This window comes from Stegodyphus dumicola, chromosome 4 (genome assembly GCF_044657685.1).
Source record: "Stegodyphus dumicola isolate Sdum_Otavi_A_Nest chromosome 4, ASM4465768v1".
NCBI classification, from domain to species: Eukaryota; Metazoa; Arthropoda; class Arachnida; order Araneae; family Eresidae; genus Stegodyphus; species Stegodyphus dumicola.
In genome coordinates, this window is record NC_140771.1 from 6,070,709 (window position 1) to 6,094,658 (window position 23,950).

At 34.7% G+C, this 23,950-nt stretch overlaps 1 protein-coding gene across 4 annotated transcripts in view; it reads left to right on the plus strand.

The window, feature by feature from the left end:
* The window catches only part of LOC118182375 (uncharacterized), a 411,384-nt gene that overhangs the window by 377,481 nt on the left and 9,953 nt on the right, over nt 1-23,950 (plus strand). For 3 of the 4 annotated variants that reach the window (XM_085814499.1, XM_085814497.1, XM_085814498.1), the window contains exons 13-19: nt 267-338; nt 2,096-2,167; nt 4,321-4,392; nt 6,625-6,696; nt 16,588-17,001; nt 20,166-20,361; nt 20,454-20,682. In XM_085814499.1, the coding sequence (XP_085670625.1) occupies nt 267-338; nt 2,096-2,167; nt 4,321-4,392; nt 6,625-6,696; nt 16,588-17,001; nt 20,166-20,361; nt 20,454-20,682 (1,127 nt within the window). The remainder of the gene's footprint in view (nt 1-266; nt 339-2,095; nt 2,168-4,320; nt 4,393-6,624; nt 6,697-16,587; nt 17,002-20,165; nt 20,362-20,453; nt 20,683-23,950) is intronic. The other variant, XM_085814500.1, reaches the window with a different exon arrangement.

Sequence of the window (23,950 nt, forward strand, 5' to 3'; positions counted from 1 at the left end):
AATGGCTCACTTAAAGAAGCAATAGGCGGTTTGGCGATATCTCGCCAAATTAGCGAGATGTTAAATAGACTTGCTCCTGTATTCTTGTTTTTCCGGCAGAACATCTTCTCTTTCAAGCATTTCACGTTACGTAATACAAAAAATACTACAATTTTACATATGATTTCACTAAATTTATTTTCGTATGTACAAAATCTTAACAATATGCATATTTTTTTTCATTTAAATTAAGAGTTTTTATGTTAGTTTATTTTTGTTCTTTGTAGATCGATTTCACGCAATGAGTTGCAAAGTGTGAAAATGACGTACTGGGTTGGTCTTCGGAAGCTTAAGAGTTTGTAAGTATTACTTCTTAATTCTCCTTTCTTAGAGAGGGCCCACCAGCGGCCGAGCGGTAAAGTCGCTGAACACTGGTAGTTCGGTCCGAGGTTCGAATCCCGCAAACGGGCTGCATGGGTGCTTTCGTGGTTTTCCCCATGTGTAACGTGTATACAAGCCAGTTTCCCTTAGAAAGCCCTCCAAGAAGGCATCCCTTCCTTAGGCAGATAGCCCCAGTGTGCTTTGCCATAATTAAATACACACACATACACACACACACACTTTCTTAGAGAAATTCTAACCAGCGACGTGTCGCTAATTTTTAATTTCCATGATTGTTGATTAAAAAAGTGGCTTCTATAGATTTGATTTCGTCTGCGTATGTATGTTTGTTAATACAAAACAATTAAGATTGCCCGTTTATAAAAGAAATAAAATTTTAATATAAAAATATATAGTTGATGGCAGTGCAAATTATGATTTACAGGTTTATACAGAATGCCGAAACATAAGCTCATTGCCTTTATATTTCCTTTTGCGGCATAGGATTTTGATTATAAAACTCTAATTACGTCTTATCTTTAATTAAATGATGATCTTATGTAATTTATATTTTGATAATGATAATATTGGCGGCGTTAAACAATTAAACCACGAATGAATAAAGTACTTGATAGGTTTCCTAATACCTTCTTTTGTTTCTTACAAAGTTCTCATTTTCCTTTTATAAATTTCAACATACATTCATACATTTTTCAAGTAAAATCGGAAATTTCTCATTCATTGGGTTTTCTTAAAATGGACACACAGTATTCTCTGGTAAAATCCTAGTGTATGGTACGGCCTTGGCGCGATTTTAAAATTTGTCACCAACATCAAAATGACGCGTTTATTGCTCATTATGAACAAAAAATATCGCTATCAAGACTAAATCCGAATGTCGCCAAATCCCAATTGTACGGATTTTTAGCACTATTCGCGAAAGAAGACTGAGATTTACCCTATGGACAACCTGCCTTTCTCAGTCCGATCACCATGACCCTCGTTAAACCGTCTGTCTGCTGTAACTGTCTTCGTTGACGGCATTCTGTGCGTAATGTGAAGCAAGAACAAAGTTTCTACGATGGTTTCCCTAGAAGAAATAATGGTACGAAAATTAAACATTCTGAAGTTTCCTTATGTCTTCTTAAACGTACACTGGAGAGATGCGCATTTCACATCATTCGCATAACTCGGTGAAATGTGTCTGTTCTGAAAGTTTCATAATTTTTGGGCCACTCCTTCTTGGTGTTGCAGTTTCAATGTCGGGTAGTGCATAAATGGTTACATGCTGGACAAAAATTAGAAACATTGGATTAAAATTTGAGACAAAAGTGAAAAATAATTATTTTTTGATGCCTTTTATGTTTAAAGGATTCCAAGTTTAAAATTATTTTTTAGCATTCATTTTAAGGATATCAGTTTCTTAGTTTAGAGAAAAAGGTCTATTTTCTCCTTTTGAAATAAAACAGTTTTCTTGGTTATTTCTGTATTTCAAGACTCAGAAACAAAACTATAAACCTAACGGTCCTTGATCTCATCATTATGCCGAAGGACAATTATGTATAATAAAACTAATTTATAATTTTTTTTTGCCACATGAATTTGTAATATTTTTTAACTTAAAATTATATGTACTAACTTAAAACTTTATGAGATATTTATGAGATGTTTGCGGCAAATATGTAACTTATGACAGCATAAAATCATTTTCTTCATTGATAATTTTTCATTTTAGATCCTTATCCCAAAATTTCATCACAAAACTTGACACAACGTCCTTTGGAAATATCAGCACACTGCACAAATTGTAAGTATTGTGAGTTTGATATTGTGTTTTCAACTACCGGTACGTTTTAAAATGAAATAGCAGTATAATAGTCCACTTTGTGTCACAGACTTTGTACTGTTAAGTTAAAAAACTTACAATGCAAAAACATACTTACAATGCATGTATCTTCACATTTAGTTTGAATTTTTCTGAATAACATCAGATTATATCTCTGAGGATTTAAATCTTTCAGTTTTAGAGTTTTAGGATACTATTGCATTGCAAATAGTTTGTCAGGATTTATTTATACAGCACAACTAACTATAGCAGGTAAACGTATTGAACATCATAATGCAGATGCTTCATTATTGATTCATACTATTTTAATGATTCAATGCATTTCAACTGACATCCGAAGGTACAAGTACATTTTTCTATCTTGATACTTCGGATAAATCTGATAAGCAATTTATTATCTTAAAAGGAGCTAAATTATCCGATGTAATTTATAATACAAAACTGAATGAAGATTTTAATGAAGGATTTTTTTAAGATGGTTTATTAGGATAAACAGCAATGTTTTCATATAATAACAGACGTTTTTTGTAAACAGATGTTGATTTCATCTGTTTACAACAACAACAAAAAAAAAGTCTGTTATTATGATGTTAATGAACGTCTGTTTCCAAGAGTAGACTATATATGTTGCTTACTCATTTCACACTTTTTACGACATTTTAAAACTCCCTCAAAACTCTGTAATTTTAAATTCTTGAATTTTTAATGTTTTTAATCTTTTTCTGTGCCGTAATTTCATATTTTTAAGATTACCCTAAAATGTTATGTTTAAAACAAAGTTTGAAATTAGGCTATTTCTTATAAACATTTTAATTTTTTTCGTATTTTTGTATTCTCACATAAATTTTTGTATCGTAAACTATTGAGTTTTGAGGGTCTCTTAAAATGTCATAAAAAGGGGAAATGTTTATTAGTAATCAGCATATGTAGTCCACTGTAGGAAATAAACGTATTCATAAAAGAAGTCTGTGTCCCAAAGTGGACTACATAGGAAAAATGGTTGAAATAATAGTATTTGATTGTACGCTAACTTATTTGATTTTAAGGGAAAACGCAATTCTAAATTTATGTAAACGGGTTTTTGAATAATTTGTCTTCCTTTAATTTTACAAGATTTATATATATACGTAATGTTTTTTAATGCATAGAAGAAGACACTGGCACTTTTAGCAGCTTTCAATATCCGTCATTGCTGATGGTTAAGGGATACCGATGAAGATAACAAAACTGGATTTTATAAAACCACCAATCTTTATTTTCACACATATCCAATTAGTTTGGCCGACACTTATTCAATCATAATAGACATTGGTTTTTTTACAGAAATGACGTAGGCAGATAAGTAAGCGTAGCAGCTAAGCATCTTCCCAAGAGGAAAGCTTAAGGGAAAGTGGACGCCGCAGTTCAAAGGAAGAAGGGAGGGAGACAAAGGTTTCAGTTCCGATTTGGAAAAGTTTTTGTTTGCAATTATTTTGATTGGACAAGAGGTATCTGCATTAAGTGTTAGGTAACATGAAAAGATCTCGCACTTGCAAGAACAGATGAATTTAGGGGTCGAGCATAAAATCTAGAATTGTTAATTTTAAAGTCGCCAATTATTCTTAAAGCAGCCATCGTATTTTATTATATCTTACACACACACACACACACACACACACACACACACATATATATATAGAGAGAGAAAGAGAGAGAGAAGAACTGACGAAAACTCATGAAGTTATTGTTAAACTAGGATTTATTTATTTACATTAGAATGAAAAGAAAAGTAAAAATAATAATCGTCAAAACATTTTGGAGAAACGTCTGTCCTTACCATCGTTCAGCTCTCATCTGACCGCGCCCTCATCTAAATGGCGCTTTTACATAATTTTACGTAGTTACAGTTACATTTTCCACACATATGAATATAATAGATGCCATAAATATTGTATATTATTGGCGTAATATTTTTGTTAACTTTCAAAAGTAAGTAATTGGTCTTGTTTCAGTTAAGTTTAACTTTACCTTCATATTTATACTATAATGTATCACCAAACTTTATACATTATACTTCATACATTATTATTATTCATACTTCATATATTCATGTTATTATACATACTTTTTTTCAGAGACCTGCATGCAAATAAAATAAGAGTAATTGACGCAGATGCATTTTTTGGGCTGTCTAATTTGGAATCGCTGTAAGTTCTTTAATTTGTGCATATCATTAATGTGTGAACACGAGTTTCACCGAAATATATATATAATTTTGCGACCGCGTAAGATAATAATCAAGAAACCTGTTACTGTTTGTTTTCAGTTACGTAACAATGTTTCGTAAGTGCACATCTGCATCGCTACCGAGGGAGTAGCTTCTAAAATGGACCAATGGTCCTTTCAGTAATATTTCTGTCATTTTACATGACCTTTAAGCAAGATGCATGAAAATGTTTTGCCGCGCAATTTCGTGTACAAAATAATTGTGGATTTCTTGTGAAACTTTTCAGAGCGATGTTAGATCAAATACAACCGGAATTATATATATATAATGAATAGTAGAAGTTACACCATATTTTACTGCACTCTATGTGAAAAAGGTGTTCTATAAAAATAACAGACAATGCGCAGTTTTATTCAAAGTGAAGTTACTACACATTTACTGAGTTAAATTTCACACGAATAACTATTCACTCTTAAATGTATTGCCTGCACAAGAAATACTCGGCCCACCAGCGGCCGAGCGGTAAAGTCGCTGAACACTGGTAGTTCAGTCCGAGGTCCGAATCCCGCGAACGGGCTGGCTGCATTGGTGTTTTCGTGGTTTTCCCCATGTGTAACGTGTATACGAGCCAGTTTCCCTTAGAAAGTCCTCCACGAAAGGCATCCCTCCCCTTTGGCAGATAGCTCTAGTGTGCTTTGCCGTAATTAAATACACCACACCACACCAAGAAATACTCTCCAAACAGAATGAATTTATCTTATTCAGAACGAATATATTTAATTTATACCCTACGTTCCCTAAGTTTTAAATAACTTTTAGTGCTAACAATAGGTATAATCACATCATTCACAATATGTATTTTGAATTCTTAAACTTTCAAAATCAAAGGAATGCATGCACTGAGTTAAGTAAATACTAGATTCCAATGTAACTCTTCAAGTTATTCCTAGCTCAATAAAACATTATGCACTCGAACTCTCTTAATTCACTGATTTTAGTTAAATGCATAATATTCGAGACTAACTGTAGCTTAAGTCATTTTCTCGATATAAAGAGCGAAAATTTGCCAACAACATTAATCTGAATATCAGTGCGTGAGAAGATTCGCGAAAGTGAAATGTTGACGATTAAATAAACTTATAGCAGTAATTAAACGCCTTCCATTTATAATTGTGAAATAAATGCAAAGTAAAACTTAAGCAACAACATGCGCTCATGCGCACAGTTTCAAAGATTTAGCGTCACAAGAGCAATAGAAGCTCAATGATCCATTTTTGAAACCCCTCCCTTAGTGGCGATACTGATGTGCACTTGTGAATTACGCTGTCCGTTATACGGATGGTGCAAAGAATATTTTTTTTACTATTATTATGGATTTTCAAGTAAATACGTTTAACATAAATTTTCGAAACCTGGTAAGATTGATGCAGATCGTAATCTGGAAAGGAATGAAGTAACATTGAACATACAAATGTTAATTTATAAGTATGAAATGCTTAATATTTCAACTTATTGCTGTTATTAATAGTAGTAATTTTACTTAAAAACCTTGAAAATTCAAAGAACACCGAATAAAAGATAGATGATTCTGCAATAATTTACAGATTTTTACATCTTCCAATACTTTTAACCTATGAAGCAGTTCTGATAAAAAGTAATTTCATTGTTCTTTGAAGTGCTAATATGTGCAATTAACTGAAATATAAAATGTGATTTAATAATGCATCATAGGAAAATTGTTTTTGAAGTTGCAGTTTAACTTGACAAAATATCGTACATCAGAGTGGAATAACAGTTAGAAAGATTATAAGATATTTTTAAAAAATGAACAAAATTGATAATTTACTGAAGAGTGCTCTAGTGCTAAGAGTTCGTTGTCCTAGATGCAAATATATCTTGGGAATTTATCCTGTAGTTTTCCATTTAAGTGTTTCTTTTTTCATCACTTATATTTATGCTTTAAACCAGCTGATTTAGTAAATGTAAGATTCCTTCGAGGAATTTAAATATTCAACACATTAATGAATATAAATTAATTAACTGTATTCAAATCAGTCACTCTAAGGTGTTTAAAGTGGAATAATATTTCTTAAAATACTTGAGTATGCAAAAATTTAATTTTAGTTCAGTTTGTTTTTCGTTCTTTTTTTTCTCTTAGTATCTGATTAGTTGTAATGGATTATATTCTTACTCATTTAATTATCCTTTTCAGAAACTTCAAAATGAATGAGTTGAAAAAGACAACCAAAGCGGTTTTTGAGCCCTTGGTCTCCCTGGAGTATATGTAAGGATCACACCTTTTTTTTTCAATAATCACCTTTAAACAAAATATGTCTAACAATTATACTGAAATTCAAAATGTGAATGAAAGGATTTAATATTTTTCCTTTATCCTCTTGTTTTTCAAGCTGTTTTTCTGAAGGTAATAAATACAGTTACAGGAAATTTTTTCTATAACTATAATGCATATTTTTCTATAACAATTTTTAAACTATTTTGCTTTTTATTCACGTGAGCTCGTTAATTAATAGATACTATTTGATGTTCATTTAGAGAACTACTGGGTTTATTTTATTATTCCGCTTTCCTGTAAATTTGTTATTGCTTATTTTCAGGTCATCAATTTATTTTAGTACAAAATTATTTTACATATATGAATATACAATTTATGCTGCGAGTTTTTTTTTTTTTTCTTCTAAAGTAGTCCAAAGGGGCAATTTGCCAGGAAGGACTATTAGTTTCGTTTTGTCATTTTGCGTTGATTCACGATAAAAGTTGTTTCAGTTTTCAAATTGTTGCCAACTAATATTATCGCCCTGTATTATATTTAAAGAAATTAAATAAATAACAATCTGCATGAATTTATGTATGTTTCTCACATTGTGATAAAACAAAGGTACCTAGAGCCATCAAAATTTGAATCACGTAATCTTCCTTAGAATATGGGCATGTGTAAGCCCTAATGTGAATTAGAAATTTGTTTTATTATCTATTTCATATTTTTTAACACTTCAACGAATGTTTGATTAACAAACTCAACGATTTCAAAGCGAGCCATGGCAACACTGTACGAAAAAAAAAAAACGAAACATTTTTATCTTCAGCGCGTGAGACTCTGTTATCAGGTTCAATGTTCCTTCTAACCTTCTTCGGGAACATGCAAGGACCTGACTCGGAACAGAGAGCTTACTAAAGCTATGTTCAAAACTGTGGGAAGTAAACAGGATACACAAGAAGGGTATACAAAACCCTTTATTTTTCTCTATTTACAATGACTTCCGTACTTCGGAATACACCGACCCGCTACTTGGGGTCAAAACGTAAAAGTATAAAAATAAAACTAAACTCTAATTTAACTTTAAAATAATACACGTGGAAGATTGGCCTTATATTAACAGGAAGCGTATGTAGTACAGAGAACTGTGAACACTACAATACGTTTAAATTTATCAAGAGGATTAAAACCTCTGGCCTGGAAGGCAACAAGCAACTGCGTAACTTCTAAGGTAAGCGGCCTGCTTCGACTCACTGCTTCCTCTCTCTCGCTTGGCAAAAAGCCACAACTTAAATACTTGGCGTTCGCCAGACAAACTTTGCATAAAAACCTTAACGCTTATAATTCTGGCCGGAAGTAGAAAATAAGAAGTGATAGTAAAGATTTAAAATAAAATAAACGTTAGTAAAACCTAAGATCCTTACATACTTCCCGCCAGAGTTAATTAGTTTGAAACTGAGGTCTAAAACGACCTTGTTGAAAACTTTTAGCTCTAGAATCTAACGCGAGGCCAATCTTTTACAAATATTTTTCGCTAGAAACTAGAAATTTAAAAGAAAGAAATTTTTTTTTACAATAGCAGCTCCCAGGATACACACTTTTTTTTCATCTGTACTGCATCTAAACAGGAGCTTTTATTCAATTCTGGTTCCTTCCAGAGATCTGGAAGGAAAACTAGTTTAATGAAATGTTACACAATGAAATGGCAAGTAACATGTATAATTATATTTCACTTAACATTCTTATTTCATTCATGACTATTTTAATTATCTCTCCCCGTGCTCTCTGACATGTGTTGTAAAAGAACACCAAACACGAATGTGTTTCTGTCTACGTGTTCCACACTTCCTCCTACAATCAAAACACTAACGTGTTAAAATTCAACATAACAAGACCTCTTAACACACCCTAATTTCAACTCTAAACTCTGAGGTACTATTCTAAAAGTGGCTAACTCTAAAGTGTAGCGTCAGAGAGCCTAACTACATCATTCAACCTTTAACACATATTCGCCATGCTTTAGTCTTTTTACAGTCACACGAATAAAAAAATTTTAACATTCACTTTTACCATATCACGGTATTTCTTAACATTTAAAATAACAGTTCACATTGTATATAAGAACATATTAACATGCCGTTAATTTTACACATTTGAAAACATACATTAGTAGTACATTGTTAACTTCTATTCTTTTCCAAGCAAGTGCCAATTCTTTCTACATTGAAATAATACATTTCAAAAAGTCTTTCAGACTAAAACTTCTTTCTTGCTAGAATGTTTTAAATAAAATTTATACAATAACTTTTTACAATATTTAAGTCTTTACACAACGCTATTAACTTTAGTTCTTTAGTTTAGTTTACATCAACTTTAGTTTTACGCGCGAGTAATTGAAAAACATAATACCCAAAATCGGTAACAACTCATTTCTCGCCCTTTTGGCGATAAAGGTAGACTTCGCATGAGGTAAAACTTCTTGAAATCTGCCACTTGCAGTAAGAATGAAAGATTAACTTAAGTTTGCAAAGTAACATAAAATTTTACTTATCTTTGTGATATTCGGACATCCTTTTCTGGGCCCAGTCTTTAAAGGTATTGCAGATAGTTGTGTGATTTATCCTCCTTCTTGTACGGGCTCGTCCTTCAGTGCCTTCCTCTGGAAGCTTCCTTTTTTCACCAGTTCGGTCACCCTTGAATACCTTCTTTTTCTCCTCTGCTTGTGGTCTTGGCCGTTTGATGGCAGCTGGTCTTGGCGGAACCGGGAAACTTCTGTCGTGTTCCTGCTTGGACCTCGTTGCTGGCCGTTCAAATTTTCCTTGTAACTTTTCCTCCGCCGCTGATGGCCCTTCCGCAGTTCGGCGACATTTGCTGCGGAGAGTCCTGTCGGATGGGTAGATCTTCCGTTTTAGAGCCGGGTTATAGTTGCCGTCATTTCTCCTGGTTCTCTTCACATACGTCGTCCTTCTGCCTTCTTCATTCTGGGGGTGTTCGTGAACTCTCTTTTCTGGACGGTGGAACGGCTTCTTTTTCTTGCTACCTTCAATTTTTCCGCGGAGAAATTTTCTTTTCACTTGCTCCTGCCTCTTAATGGCTTGCCCTTGTACTTGTCGTTTTTCCACCTCTGGAGCTTGTGCCTGCGTGTCTGCCGTGCCGGATCCTGCAAAAGATCTTTGAAAATTTTCATTTTATTACGATCAAAGTAGGGTTTGATTTGATCAATGTTTGCGGAGCAGGTTTCACCATTTCTGGCTTTTAACACTACTACAGCGTGAGTTATTTTTTCTATAACATATGGTCCTTCAAATCGTGGAAAAAATTTGGCAGTCTTATCTTCTGGTGCTGAAGAAAGTGAATGCTTAATTTTTAAATTTTCATCCCCTACTTTATAAGTTACTCCCCGTCGTTTCAAATCATAATAGAGCTTCTATTTTCTTTGTGCTACTTCCGTATTCCTCTTTGCTTCCTTAATTAGTTTTTCTATATCACCCATTTTAAATTCTGGGGCTCTTTGTTGCACATAAAATAATTTATCTAACGGCGTTATAATCTTTCTGCCTAGAAATAACTCAGCAGGAGTTTTGCCCGTTGTATCATGTTTTGCGGTCCTAAGGGCGAAAGCAAATTCATTGACATAGTTATCCCAGCTTTTATGAAAATTTTTAACATAACTACGAATAATTTTCACTACATTTCTATTGACCCGTTCCGCTATATTTGATTGCGGCCGATACGGGACCATTTTTAAATGACGTATGCCCAGTTTTTGGCACATGTCTTCAAATATATTACTTACAAATTGAGGACCATTATCCGATATAACTTTCAGGGGCGCCCCGTATTTTAAAATATATTTATTTAAAATAGAATCAGTAACTAATTTCGCGGAGGCTCGTTTTAAGGGAACAATTTCGGTCCATTTACTAAAATGATCAACCATAACAAGGAGATAGCGACTTTTATTTAACTGACTTTTTGGGAAAGGGCCCAATAAATCGATGCCAATTATTTCATTTGGAAATTCGGATTTAATACTATTTAGAAACCCGGCCGGGCGGAAATTAATATAATTAACTGCTTGACATGTTGGGCAGGACTGGACATACGCCCTTGTTAACTTTTGCAGTTCAGGAAAGTAGACTGCCTCGCGTACGCGTTGGATAGTTTTTCGAATACCAGCATGAGAAGCTAAAGGGCTGTCATGGAGCTCCTGCAGGATATTTAATCTAAGACTAGCTGGGATAACAGGTCGAAATTCGTTGTTGGAATTCGTAGTTTTTGTATAGAATAATAGACCATCTATTAGTTCGTAATGGGCCGCCCTATTTCTTATCGCCACAATATCTTGGTGGCTAAAATTTTCAGGATCCTTCAAATACTCATAAATGCTTCCAAACTCAGGATCCTTACCCAGTTCGGTTATTACAGTTTCTCGGGAATTTATTGTACATGCTATAAGCATTGCCACCTTTACGGTATTACCTTGTTCGTCTATTTTAATTCTTGGTAGGGCATCTGCTACGATATTTTCCTTTCCGGGGGTATGCTAAATTACCAGATTATATTCTTGTAGCTTGAGTGCCCATCTTATTAACCTTGGGGATAAATTTTTCCCTGAGTACAATCTAGTTACCGCCGCATGATCAGAGTACACTGTTATCAGCGCCTTTCCAAAATAGACTCGGAACTTTTGCACTGCTAACAGAACTGCAAGTGCCTCTCTCTCGGTCGCGGAATAGTTTCTTTGTGTTTGATTTAAAGTTCGGCTAAAAAATGCCACGGGCTGCTAAAGTACCGCTCCCACCGCATAATCCGAAGCATCCGCTGAAATTTCTAAACTCTCATCCTTTTCAGGAAATTTCAACACAGGGTTTGCGTTAATGCTTGTTTTAATTTTTAGAAAGCACTATTGGCTTCGGCCGTCCACGAGAATCTTGCCTTTTTCCTTTTTAATTTTAACAATGGCTCAGCGATATATGCAAAATCTTTTATAAAGGACCTATAATATGAACAAAGTCCTAGAAAAGAAGAGAGCTTCTTTGCCGTGTTTGGAGTCGGATACTTTTGTACAGCGATTATTTTTGATTCGTCTGTCTCGATTCCTTTTTGAGATATTTTGTAACCTAAATATTTTAATTCAGGGGCTGCAAATTTGCACTTTTCAACATTAACTTTTAGACCGGCCTCATTTAATAAAGAAAACACCTGTCTTAAATCCTGTACATGTTGGTCGAGATTATCACTAGTAATAATGATATCGTCTAAATAGATAAATGTGGACTTTCCAAGAACAGGTCTTAACACAATGTCCATGCATCGCTGAAATGTTGCCGGGGCCCCTGAAAGGCCAAACGGCATACGCAAAATTGCATAAGTGCCAGACTTGGTTATAAAAGCAGTCTTAGGCACGTCCTCAGGCCTAACCCCTATTTGAAAATAACCAGTCGTTAAGTCTAAAGTCGTCATAAATTTGGTTGATTTTATGTTCCTTAGAATTTCTTCAATGATCGGTAACGGATATACCGGATATTTAGTTATGGAGTTTAATTTACGGTAATCAATAGCGAATCTCCACCTTTTTGGATGCGTCAAAGGATAGTCATTATTTTTCTTACATAAAACCACCGGGCTAGCATAACTACTTGAGATGGGCGTTATGATCTTTTTACGTAGCATATCGGTAATATGCCATTCTATAATTTTTTCCTTATTCTTATCATACCGGTATGGTTTTTGGCGAACTGGCATTGCATCTCCGGTGTCAATACTATGGTTAGTAACCTGAGTAAATCCTGGAATATCACTAAATATCGAAGCAAATTGACTTACCACTTGTCGGATTCTTCCTTGCTCGTCATTAGGGAGGTGGTCAAGTTTTAACATCGGCAGTTCAACCTTTTCAGTACGAACTGGTTTCATTGTCAGCTTAAGGGACGCTTCATTAAAATCCAGTGTTGCTTGTGCGTATGAAAGAAAATCTATCCCTAAGATTATATGTGCTTGCAGATTCTTTACTATAAAAAAGATCACCTTTACTTGTTCGTCCTTGATACGGACATATAGCGGTACTTTACCTATACACTTACATAGTTCTCCTTGCGCCGCTAACACTGTCGTATTATCCGAATTATATATGCGGTATTTGCGAAAATACTTCCTAAAAAAATCTTCTGCCACACAGGAACACTGCGCGCCTGTATCCAGGAGTGCGGTGGCTGGGATATTATTCACCAACACTTCAATCTTCGGAAGAGTCAAATTTTTCACCATTACTGTATTTAACTTGAAGGAAGAGGGGTTTTCGTGGCCTTCGGATTTCCGCACCCTCTCGTCAGCAGAAATCCGTTTTAGTTTAAATTATTTTTCATTTCCGTGCTTTCCTTCTTTTTCCCCTGGCCTTGAGACTTTTTTCCTGGGTTGCTATTGAACTGTCGACGTTCACCGGCTGTTTTTGAATGCTCGGGTTTCCTTGCCCACTGATTCGCTTTGCCTCCGTAGCCGTGTGCTTGAGTTTGCTGTAGTCTTGGCGCACCAAATTGGTTTCGCTGTTGATATTGGCGTCTTCTTTCGACGTCCGCCGTTCTTCTACTTTCAAACTGGATTGCTAGCTCAAATAACTTTTCCAGTGTAGTCGGATTTCTTAATTCAATAAAGTCTTGCACTTGGGGCAGTAACCTCGGCAAAATCACTTGAATTATTTCAGGATCCGGACGGTTCCCATACAAGAGTTTGAAGACATGAATTTTTCTTAAAATAAAGCTTGAGAGGTTTTCAATTCTTTGTTGATATATACTGAAAAGTTCCGTTTCTAATTTCGCACGATCCCTTACAACAGGGAAGGCTTTTAGTAGGGCAGTCTTGAAATTCTCGTAAGTATAGGTGGGACTTCCTGCTTGACCCAAGAGACTCCTGCCTATACATTTGAACCAGTTAAGCGCTTGGCCCCTCAAAGCGCTGGTAGCTAAGGTAACTTTTTGAAACTCGTGCACGGGGTAGAGCATGAAGTGGTCATCCAATTTTTCCAAAAAACTGGTTACCGGTGAGTTTCCATTAAATGTTGCTTCTGGTTTCATCGAAACGCGCATGGTCTGGACGATGTAACCAAATCCTTCCAGGGCGGCAGCTGGCATTTCTGGATTCTGAGCCGTTTCTGCAGGCAGCACAGGTTCTTCTTGAAACTCGGCCATGGTTATTCTTCTTCGTTGGGCGCCACTATCAGGTTCAATGTTCCTTCTAACCTTCTTCGGGAACATGCAAGGACCTGACTCGGAACAGAAAGCTTACTAAAGCTATGTTCAAAACTGTGGGAAGTAAACAGGATACACAAGAAGGATATACAAAACCCTTTATTTTTCTCTATTTACAAAGACTTCCGTACTTCGGAATACACCGACCCGCTACTTGGGGTCAAAACGTAAAAGTATAAAAAATAAAACTAAACTCTAATTTAACTTTAAAATAATACACGTGGAAGATTGGCCTTATATTAACAGGAAGCGTATGTAGTACAGAGAACTGTGAACACTACAATACGTTTAAATTTATCAAGAGGATTAAAACCTCTGGCCTGGAAGGCAACAAGCAACTGCGTAACTTCTAAGGTAAGCGGCCTGCTTCAACTCACTGCTTCCTCTCTCTCGCTTGGCAAAAAGCCACAACTTAAATACTTGGCGTTCGCCAGACAAACTTTGCATAAAAACCTTAACGCTTATAATTCTGGCCGGAAGTAGAAAATAAGAAGTGATAGTAAAGTTTAAAATAAAATAAACGTTAGTAAAACTTAAGATCCTTACACTGTATCGGAAATTCTAAGGATTTGTTCATTTAAAAATTATATTGCGATACTACTGTTGAACTGAATTTTATGGTTTAAGTGGGAAGAACATGATATTTACTAAATAAAGGTAACACACAAAATGTTAAAAAAAACGCCCCTTTAGACGTAATTTAAAATCTGAAAACTTTCAGATGTTTTTAAATTTTTTAGAATTATTAAACTCGTTCAAAGACAGTGCGGCACTTTCAAATCGACAAGTTTGTCTCGTGGAAAAAGGGAAAATGATTAAAAGCTCATTGTTTCTCCTTGGACAGTAAAAAATTCTTAACAGTTATAATAACATGTTGTCTAAAAAGTATACCAGTTGTTTTAATAAAAAAATTTTGCTAGTATGTTTATAGTTTATTAGAGCGTTTATATATCAACGATGTAATGGAGCACTAACATACAGTTTCTGAAGACAAATATATGAAATAATCGGAAAATGTTCTCATCCTGTCAAAAAGTGAAATTATGTTAGTTATACGTCACTTAAACTGAAAGCTTTGATCACAAACTCATCAGTTTATGAACATTTTACCTAAATAAAAAATTCTCGGATGACAAATGGTGTCTCGAGTTATGAACAATCAGCAAATGATTTTGAGATATGTTTTGAACTGATGTTTGACGCCGAATTTACACTCAGGAACTAGGAAATTGTGTTGCAGGCAGAGAGTTTGAGAGTTTTGATACAAGACAATATTTTGTTTCCCGTTTTATATGATTTTGTGTCTCTAGAGAAAACCATTGCCTTGAATGTTAACCTGAAAACAAGGAAGAGTTACTAGATGGCCAATGCAAATGAATTACAACGAGAAAGAATTAAAACATTTTCAGAAGCAGCCACAAAAGATGATCGTTGAGGAAGTGTTTTAAGAGGAAGAAGAAGGAAGAAAACAGGATTCTAGTTCTTGTACGTGCAAAAATTTCATAAAGTGGGACATATTGCAATTTGTTTTTTGCAAAACAATACCCTGAAGAAGCTACAGCAAGCTGTACGCATGAGCATTTTCAGTGACAATGCCATGCACCATTTCGGAAGCATTTTAAAACGAAGACCGAAACAAATTACAGTACAACTCCGATTATCCGAATCTCTTTCAGAACTTAAGAAAAAAATTAAGACCAAAAAAATTAAGAGTGTGACCACATGCAGTTTCTCATCGTCAAGCGAATGCACCAGTTGGCTGCCCAAACATGGATGAAGACTGTCAAATAGCTTACTTTGACCGAGATGTTTAGCAAGCAGTGACTTTCACCAGTTGTAAGTACTCTACAGTATGCTATATAACATGTCTGTAAAAGTGCTTTCCTTTCATTTTAATTAATTAAAACCACTTTTCTTTAAAAATAGCTTTTTTTTTCTTTCATTTTCAACATACAGTAATTAATTAAAGTGTACCTGTAGACCCATTCTTCGGAAAATATCCACTTATCCGAATTTTTGATTATCCAAATGGGGTCCAGTCCAATTAATTCGGATAATTGGAGTTCTTCTGTACGTCGGACAAATGTCGAGTTAATCGTAACCCCAGTGACTCTCAAGAAGAATCAAATGGTTCTAAAAGGTTAAAAGAAATAAAAAAAGATACTCCTGGATGTTTTCATTGAAGGAAATTCATCATATAAACAGAAAGATCTCTTCCATTTCGATAGGTATTGAAATAGACCTATGCAACAGCAATGGCAGAAAGTTTTTTAACTAAAAGCTTGATATTCTGGAGCATATGACGGGAAACCACAATGCTTTCTGGTTGAAACCTCCTAACATTCCTGACGTGATACGTGATGCTAAAACGTTTTGAAAAATATGTTATTTGGATTCCTGTCTGGTTGAATTTATGCGGAACAAGTATTAAAAGCACCAAAAACATTGTTTTGAAACTGTTCTATGAGTTAGTGCTGTTTAAAAGTTTCACGCAGTGTGTAGATAGGCATCTTCCTGGCTAACTAGATGCGTCAGGGGTCCGTATGTTAAATCTTACATTGTTGCATTAAACTAAACACAACACTATTGAATTTTTTGAGTGAACTTTATATAATGTAATGATATTAAATATTACTTATGTCTCTCTTTACAGCTACTTCGACGACTTTCATTTGTGCTCTTTGGCGCTGCATGTACGAGTCTGTGAGCCCCGTGGAGACGGTATTAGTAGCATTGCCCATTTACTGGACAGCCTAGTGCTGCGGGTCAGCGTATGGCTGGTGGCCGTGGTGGCAGGTTTGGGCAACATCGCTGTCCTGGTAGGTCGCTTCCTCTTCGCTGAGCCCAATGAGGTGCATTCATTCTACATCAAAAACTTGTCACTGGCAGATTTGCTCATGTCTGTCTACTTGTTTATCATCGCCGCGTACGACCTCGTTTTCCGAGGGCAATATATCCACCATGAGACTATGTGGAGACACAGCTGGCAGTGTAACCTTTGCGGATTTCTCTCCACATTAAGTAGCGAGTCTTCGATTCTGATACTCGCTGTCATCACAACGGACAGGTAAGGTTACAGTTAACCTTACTGCCACATTCTTTTCTTCATTAAGATTCGCAAGAGCGGCAGCGTTTATGAGAAATTGCTTAATATTGCTTTTAGAAATTGCTTTATGAGAAATTGCTTAATTAATAAAAATACTAGGTGAGCTGGCAGAAGAACGTAAGTATTTTTCAGAATTCTTAAATTACAAAAATGGGAATATAAGATTCACATTATGCAAATACATAATATTAATTTTATATTCATTTAAAAATTACTGCATAATAATTTTAGAAATGCCTATCAGCCTGATATTGTTCGCTGCCCTTCGTTTCATTTAGCAAGGTGAAATTTATTTAACTCATAAGGGCAAAATGTTAGCTTTTGTATCCCAATACGATGTCCAATAATTACAATTTTGCCATAACATTACTGAGTCATTAGGTTTTTTGAAGCAGGAGGCATGAAAAGGGAGTAATGGGCTCTCCGCCACTCGAACCCTGGACGTCTTAAATGCGAGGCTAGTGTGCTTCCAATTACACCACGAAAATATCCGTAAAGGAGAGAGAAAATACCCTACATACTCCCCCTTTGAAAGGGCGACTGGAGATGGGTAGTCCCATTCCCCAAATCCTGGCAGTGACGAGTTATCATCGACCACCTTTTTGCTCGGCCCCCACTAGTGTCGTTAGGATTTGTTTTTTGAAGAAGGACATAGGAAAAATGAGCGATGGATTCGAACCCTGGACCTTTCGAAATGCGTCAAGTATGCTTCCAATTACACCAGAAAGGCATGCGGAAAGGAGTGAGAAAATAACTTACTATCAGGGCTTAATTTCTAAAATTAGAAGTGCGGGAACCTTATGGAAGACCGTCAGCAAAGAGGAACAAAAGTAAATAAATAAATAAAATGACTATTAAAATCATTAACAAGTTAAAATTGAAATATTTATTATTTAATCATTATTTAATTCATATTTATCAACTATTATTTAATTGCTAATAATTATTTAATTAAATAAAAAATTAATTGATTATTAGTTATTTAAATAATTAAATGTTAAGGTAATTAAATAAAATGTAAAGATATAAACTAAAATTTAATAAGAGATTTTTAATATAGTTTTGTTGCAAAAAAAAAAATAAAATTTTCCGAGATAAAATTTCTATTGAAATTTTTGTTCTGTTATATAAAAAAAAATTGCCGGAGCCTTCTTATTTAGGGCTCCGGTGGGCTCAGCCTAGAATTACGATTTATTTCGAAAACTAAGAAGTAAAGGAGCCGCGCAATTTAATCTCCGCTTACGACATCAATAAGATCTTATGAAAATACGAAAATGTTAATACTTTGTACACTGATTTATTTCTAGAATATTTCTGAAAAATTCAAAGCGTCTTACACTTTTAAATTCTAAGAAAACTACCAATAAAAAGGATGCTTGATGATTTAGAGTTATCATAACTATCGAAAGAAGAAACCATTACAGGATAAAAAATTTTCTCACTGCATTTTTATATATTATAGTAATGTGTTTTTGAGTGGCTTTTATTTCTTGTGTATAGTTGCTGCAGGTGATGTTATTTGCAGGTTAATTATGAATGAATATTTTATTAAATTTGTGTAAGTGTAGTGAAAAAAGTTATGAATGAAATATACTTTCGTATGACATCGGCCACCGCTTAGGTCTTAAGTGCTACTGTGTGCAAGAAGAAAACCTTACGCATGTTAAAATGAATCGATTACGTTTGCTTATTTTTGCGGTTAACCGTGGCTGTCTTTTTAATAAAAAATATATGAATTGGCCATTAGATAGCAATATATTGTACTGTCATGGTTACCTTAAACACCAAGTGAGTTTCGGTAATAAAAATTACGAAGCTAAATTTATAGTAGCTAGTAATATGTAATATTTAAAGCGTTGTTTTGCGTGAGAAAGATCAGTAGTCAATTTTAAAAAATGAGTCAAAATGGAGGGATTTTTATGACAGAAAAAAAAGTATTCAGTTTGATAGTTAAATTTAAAATAATAGGTCCACAAATATTTTATTTTTATGTCGTACACAATCTTGATAAGATTTATTCGATTTTCACCAGTTTGAACCTGTATTCTAAAAGGCAGATGCTAATCTGTAGAAAATTGAATGGCTTAAATCATGAAAAGTCCAAATATTGAAGTAAATAGTATTCAAATATTATTTCATGTAAAATTTTATGTAAAAGATGCATGTGCTGCAGTTTCTCGAACACGAATCAAACTCTATTGAAATAGAACAGCATTTATTACACTGCAATTAATAAACAGTTAAGCGTGATTAATGTCAAAGTAAGTCAGTAAGTGATAAAGTAAGTCATCAAAACTAGAATCTGAGAACGAGGAGTTAGAACCGTGGAATACTTCTACATTTCTTGTTCCCAACAGCCCAAACTTTTTATCCATGTTCAGATATCTCGAATTACCAATTAGCGAATAGCAGAATCGCGGAATTGGTACATCATCGATACCTTAAGATCTTCTTACGAGTTACATTAGCTACTTGCATAAATGCATATGTAGATTATATACCATAACGTAAAATGTGTTTTATGGGAGGCTACCTAATTTTTGTTTCCCTTTGATACTTTAAAATAACGCATATAAATATTTATTGAAGAAGACTTCAGTGTGCACATTGTTCTGTAGAACTTTTAAGTCTGTTATTAATTAAGGTAATATATTGCATTAAATAAAATACAATTCAAGTACTTAACAAAGATGCTGTGGCCAAATTTAACGATCTGCATTAGCAAGATAGCTGTTTGAAGTGCCATCACTTTATAGGAATACATATTTAATAAATTATAGTCATTTTGACTGCTTTGGGCAATATAGGTATATACTAAGTTTCAGTCTTTCTAGTATTAAGAATTTCAACGATTTCAAAGCGAGCAATGGCAAAACTGTACGAAAAAAAAATTTTATCTTCACCGCGCGAGACTGTATATCAGAAATTCTAAAGATATGGTCAATTTAAAAGTATTTTGCGATATTGCTGTTGAATTGAATTTTATGGTTTAAGTGCGAATAACATGATATTTAATAAATAAAAGTAATACATAAAGCGTTAAAAAACGCCCCTTTGGGCTTAATATAAAATCTGAAAGCTTTCAGATTTTTTATTTATTTATTTATTTATTTTTTAATTTTCAGGTATATGTCTATCATTCATCCACTGTCGGTGAAAAAGCGCACCCTGCAGTCAGCATCTGCAGCTATGGCGACAGCATGGGGTGTCGCAGTTTTGTTTTCGGTTTTGCCACTTTTGAACATTGAATACTTTGGTGACGAGTTTTATGGTAACAATGGAGTCTGCTTACCTCTGCACATACACGATCCTTTCGGACAGGTAAACAGCACGATGAAAATGCAAATGAAATACTTTATCGTGATCGTTTCATCGTATTATAACTAACGCCATTTTATCTACTCATATTTCAGTCTTGGGAATATTCGACGTTCATCTTCTGTGGTCTCAACTTCGCCGCTTTTTTGTTCATCATGTTTGCCTACATTTCCATGTTCTTTACAATATCTCACTCCAAGATTGGACTGCGATGCACCCAGCAGCAACAAGACCGCAATATAGCGAAGAGATTTGCGTTCATTGTTGCCACCGACTTTCTGTGTTGGGTTCCTATTGTGTTCATAAAAGTCATTGCTATGGGAGGTAAGAACGTGCTTAACGTCTGTGTTTTAAAATGCATACCTGTTAACACGTTATGAAGTCGAATAAAATAATGAATACGTGTTTTGTATATATTGTTGCGTGTGTACGGGTTCGTTATGAATTGAATGCACAAGTGCGATGAAAAAATGAACGAAATTTATTATTATTACAACAAACAAAACAAAATGCTTCAATTTCATCAGATATTCGTACAGTATTACAATATCTCATAGTAGTTATCTTTTAAACTACTCAAACGTTCAACAGAACTAAATTCAAAACAGCTAGAGAGAGCTAATCCGCGAATTCGCTACAGTCAACAAGAAAAGTTTTCTTCTAAAGAAACTCTTAAAACAACAACAAACTGAATTGAGAGGTTTTCCTCCTTTTTATAAGCTTTTTAAATCACGCTCGAGATTGTTCCAGCAGTTTCTCGAAATCAAAGAGAGATATTTATTTATTAAATGTTAAATGCACGTGCTCTTGTATTTTTAATTTTCCGGCTTAACTTTCTTTTAATATTCGTCACGCGCTGCACTGCACGGGGAATAAAACACTTTTATTTATAATTCTACTAACATTAACTACTTAAATACCAAATACGTAACACTATCATATTTCTTTTTTTTTTTTTTTTTTTTCCATTTATCATTTGAAGTCAAAACTATTGCTTAACTCTCCTACAATAACAAATCTGAAATATGAGAATAAATGTTTTAATTTTTTTCGGGAGGAATAAATGAAAATTCTATTTCATTAGTGGTGATATTATAATTTTGTTATTACCAACTGAATAAGACTTTTTTATCGTGCGTTCCGAAATCATAGACTTTGGAAATAAAACAAGTTTTACGAATTTATATAGGATAATGACAGAAATAAAACGTAACTGATACTTAACAAGCATTATTAACAGAAATTTGTTTTAAAGCATTAGTTAACGTAAATTACAATGTCTGCCGGTTAATTTTTCGCAAAATATTGAAATTAAAACTAAAATTATGGAAACTAGAAAATATTGTAAAAATTAAATCACCTCTTGCGGAAAACGTTTTTCTTTAATAGGTTGTATGGTCATTTCATACATATAGGCAAGCCTCACATCCTGATTTTATAGACTTAATCAAAATGTTGATCAAGTCTTGTGGAACTGCATACCACTCTTTTAGAAGTGCACTTTTCAGCTCCTGAAGAGTCAAGGGAGAAACTTGGCTCGCTGAAATTCGGCGCCCTAAGGCATCCTCACCTGCTCAGTCGGCTTGTAAGGTGGCTAATCCATTCGAGTGATAATTTTTGTTTGCAAGTAGTCTAACACCACATAAGGTAGATGGAGCCAATTATTGTCATCCATTAGCAAAACCTCTGGGCCAACAGCGCCCCTAAACAGTTTAACTCTGGGTTCCAATACTTCGTCCACATATCTCGGTTACGGAACCCCCTTGAAAGATCTGAAGCTCGGTGCGGCGATTTGTCATGATTCCTAATCAAACCATAAAACCCCGGTCGCGGAAACGGGATGTTCACTGATAAGGGAAGGCAAGTTGCGTGTTCCTTCCTTTCTCTAGGACACGTTAGAATCTTTCTTCAAACTGTATGTGGACTCGTCAGTAAACAATACTCGGGCGCAGTCGTCTTGGCTTCACTGAATATGACGACGGCACCAGTTTAAACCGGCTTCTCCGGAAGCTGTAGTGAGTGAGACAAAAACCATTTGTTTTCTCACCTACAGTGCAACCTCGTTAAGCCTTCGCACAGCTGTATAACGGGTAATTTGAGTTCCTGTGATAGCCTGAAGGTTTACAATCAAATATCTCGTAATCGCTTTGTAGTTTTTTTCGAGCCAACAAGGACAGAAAACGGTCTTCTGATACCAAGAGTTGTTACTCTTGGTCGCCTTTCATCAGGCTGTCTGTCAACTAATCTAGGGCTTAAATATCGGCTCCAAATATTTAATATGGCACTTTGAGGGATATTCAAATCTTGGGTGAATTCCCATTTATATTTGACCTCCCTCGATTTTACCAATTATTCGCTACTTTTTACCTTCGTAATATAAAATTTGAAAGCTTTCAGATTTATATTACGAAGGTCAAAAGTGGCGTATTCTATTTGCCTTTCAGCCATAACTACTGAATATGTATCATTGTCAGAAACCACTTTAAACAACACTACAGACCGGAATTCTCAAATGCGTCCATTGCACACTATAATGTTCCAATTTTCAACACATTTGTTAAAATTGTTTACTTATAATGTAGTGATGTGACTGAAATGTACGATTGTAATTATGATGAAAAAGTAGCCTCGGTCGTTACAAGTATTCATCCCCTGATGTCAAATCTACTACCTCACCATAAGTCTTCAGGACAGTCTTTTGGGGTACAAAGATTGTCAGTGAGTGTAATTAAAGTGAATTTTGAAAAACACTCAATTTTAGGTGTTATTTTCTATGCGTTAAAACTGGAATAATCTACAGTACGTATAACATAAATGCACTATACATAGCTGAGAAATCGAATTTCAGGTTAGTAACACAACACATTTGTTAAAATTGTTTACTTATAATGTAGTGATGTGACTGAAATGTACGATTGTAATTATGATGAAAAAGTAGCCTCGGTCGTTACAAGTATTCATCCCCTGATGTCAAATCTACTACCTCACCATAAGTCTTCAGGACAGTCTTTTGGGGTACAAAGATTGTCAGTGAGTGTAATTAAAGTGAATTTTGAAAAACACTCAATTTTAGGTGTTATTTTCTATGCGTTAAAACTGGAATAATCTACAGTACGTATAACATAAATGCACTATACATAGCTGAGAAATCGAATTTCAGGTTAGTAACACAACTTGAACACCTACTGATATAAATTTACTGATGAATTCTCGAAACGTATCATCAAAGCAAATTCATAGTAAAGTGTTCATGCTATCGCAGGCATATTTGCTGCATATCAAATCCCCATTGTTCAGGTCTCCACCTAGGAAAGGTGAAAAAAGTTGGATACGTGAATTAGACATAAGCGTTGTTGCTTATGCTCACTTGTCTGACGTAGTCAGCCCAAGGCCACGAAATTCCTCGTGGTAAGGAGGGCAAGATAACGCCTGTCGTTGGCAATAACTTTGAGCACCTTACAGGTGACAGTGTGATTTGGAGACATGAGTTAACACCAGTAACGAAGGCAAACCATCTGATATTAAGCAGTTTGTTTTTTGTCTGAAGAATAATCAGAAAGTAATTTTATTTTGAATTGCCACAAAGTACAAA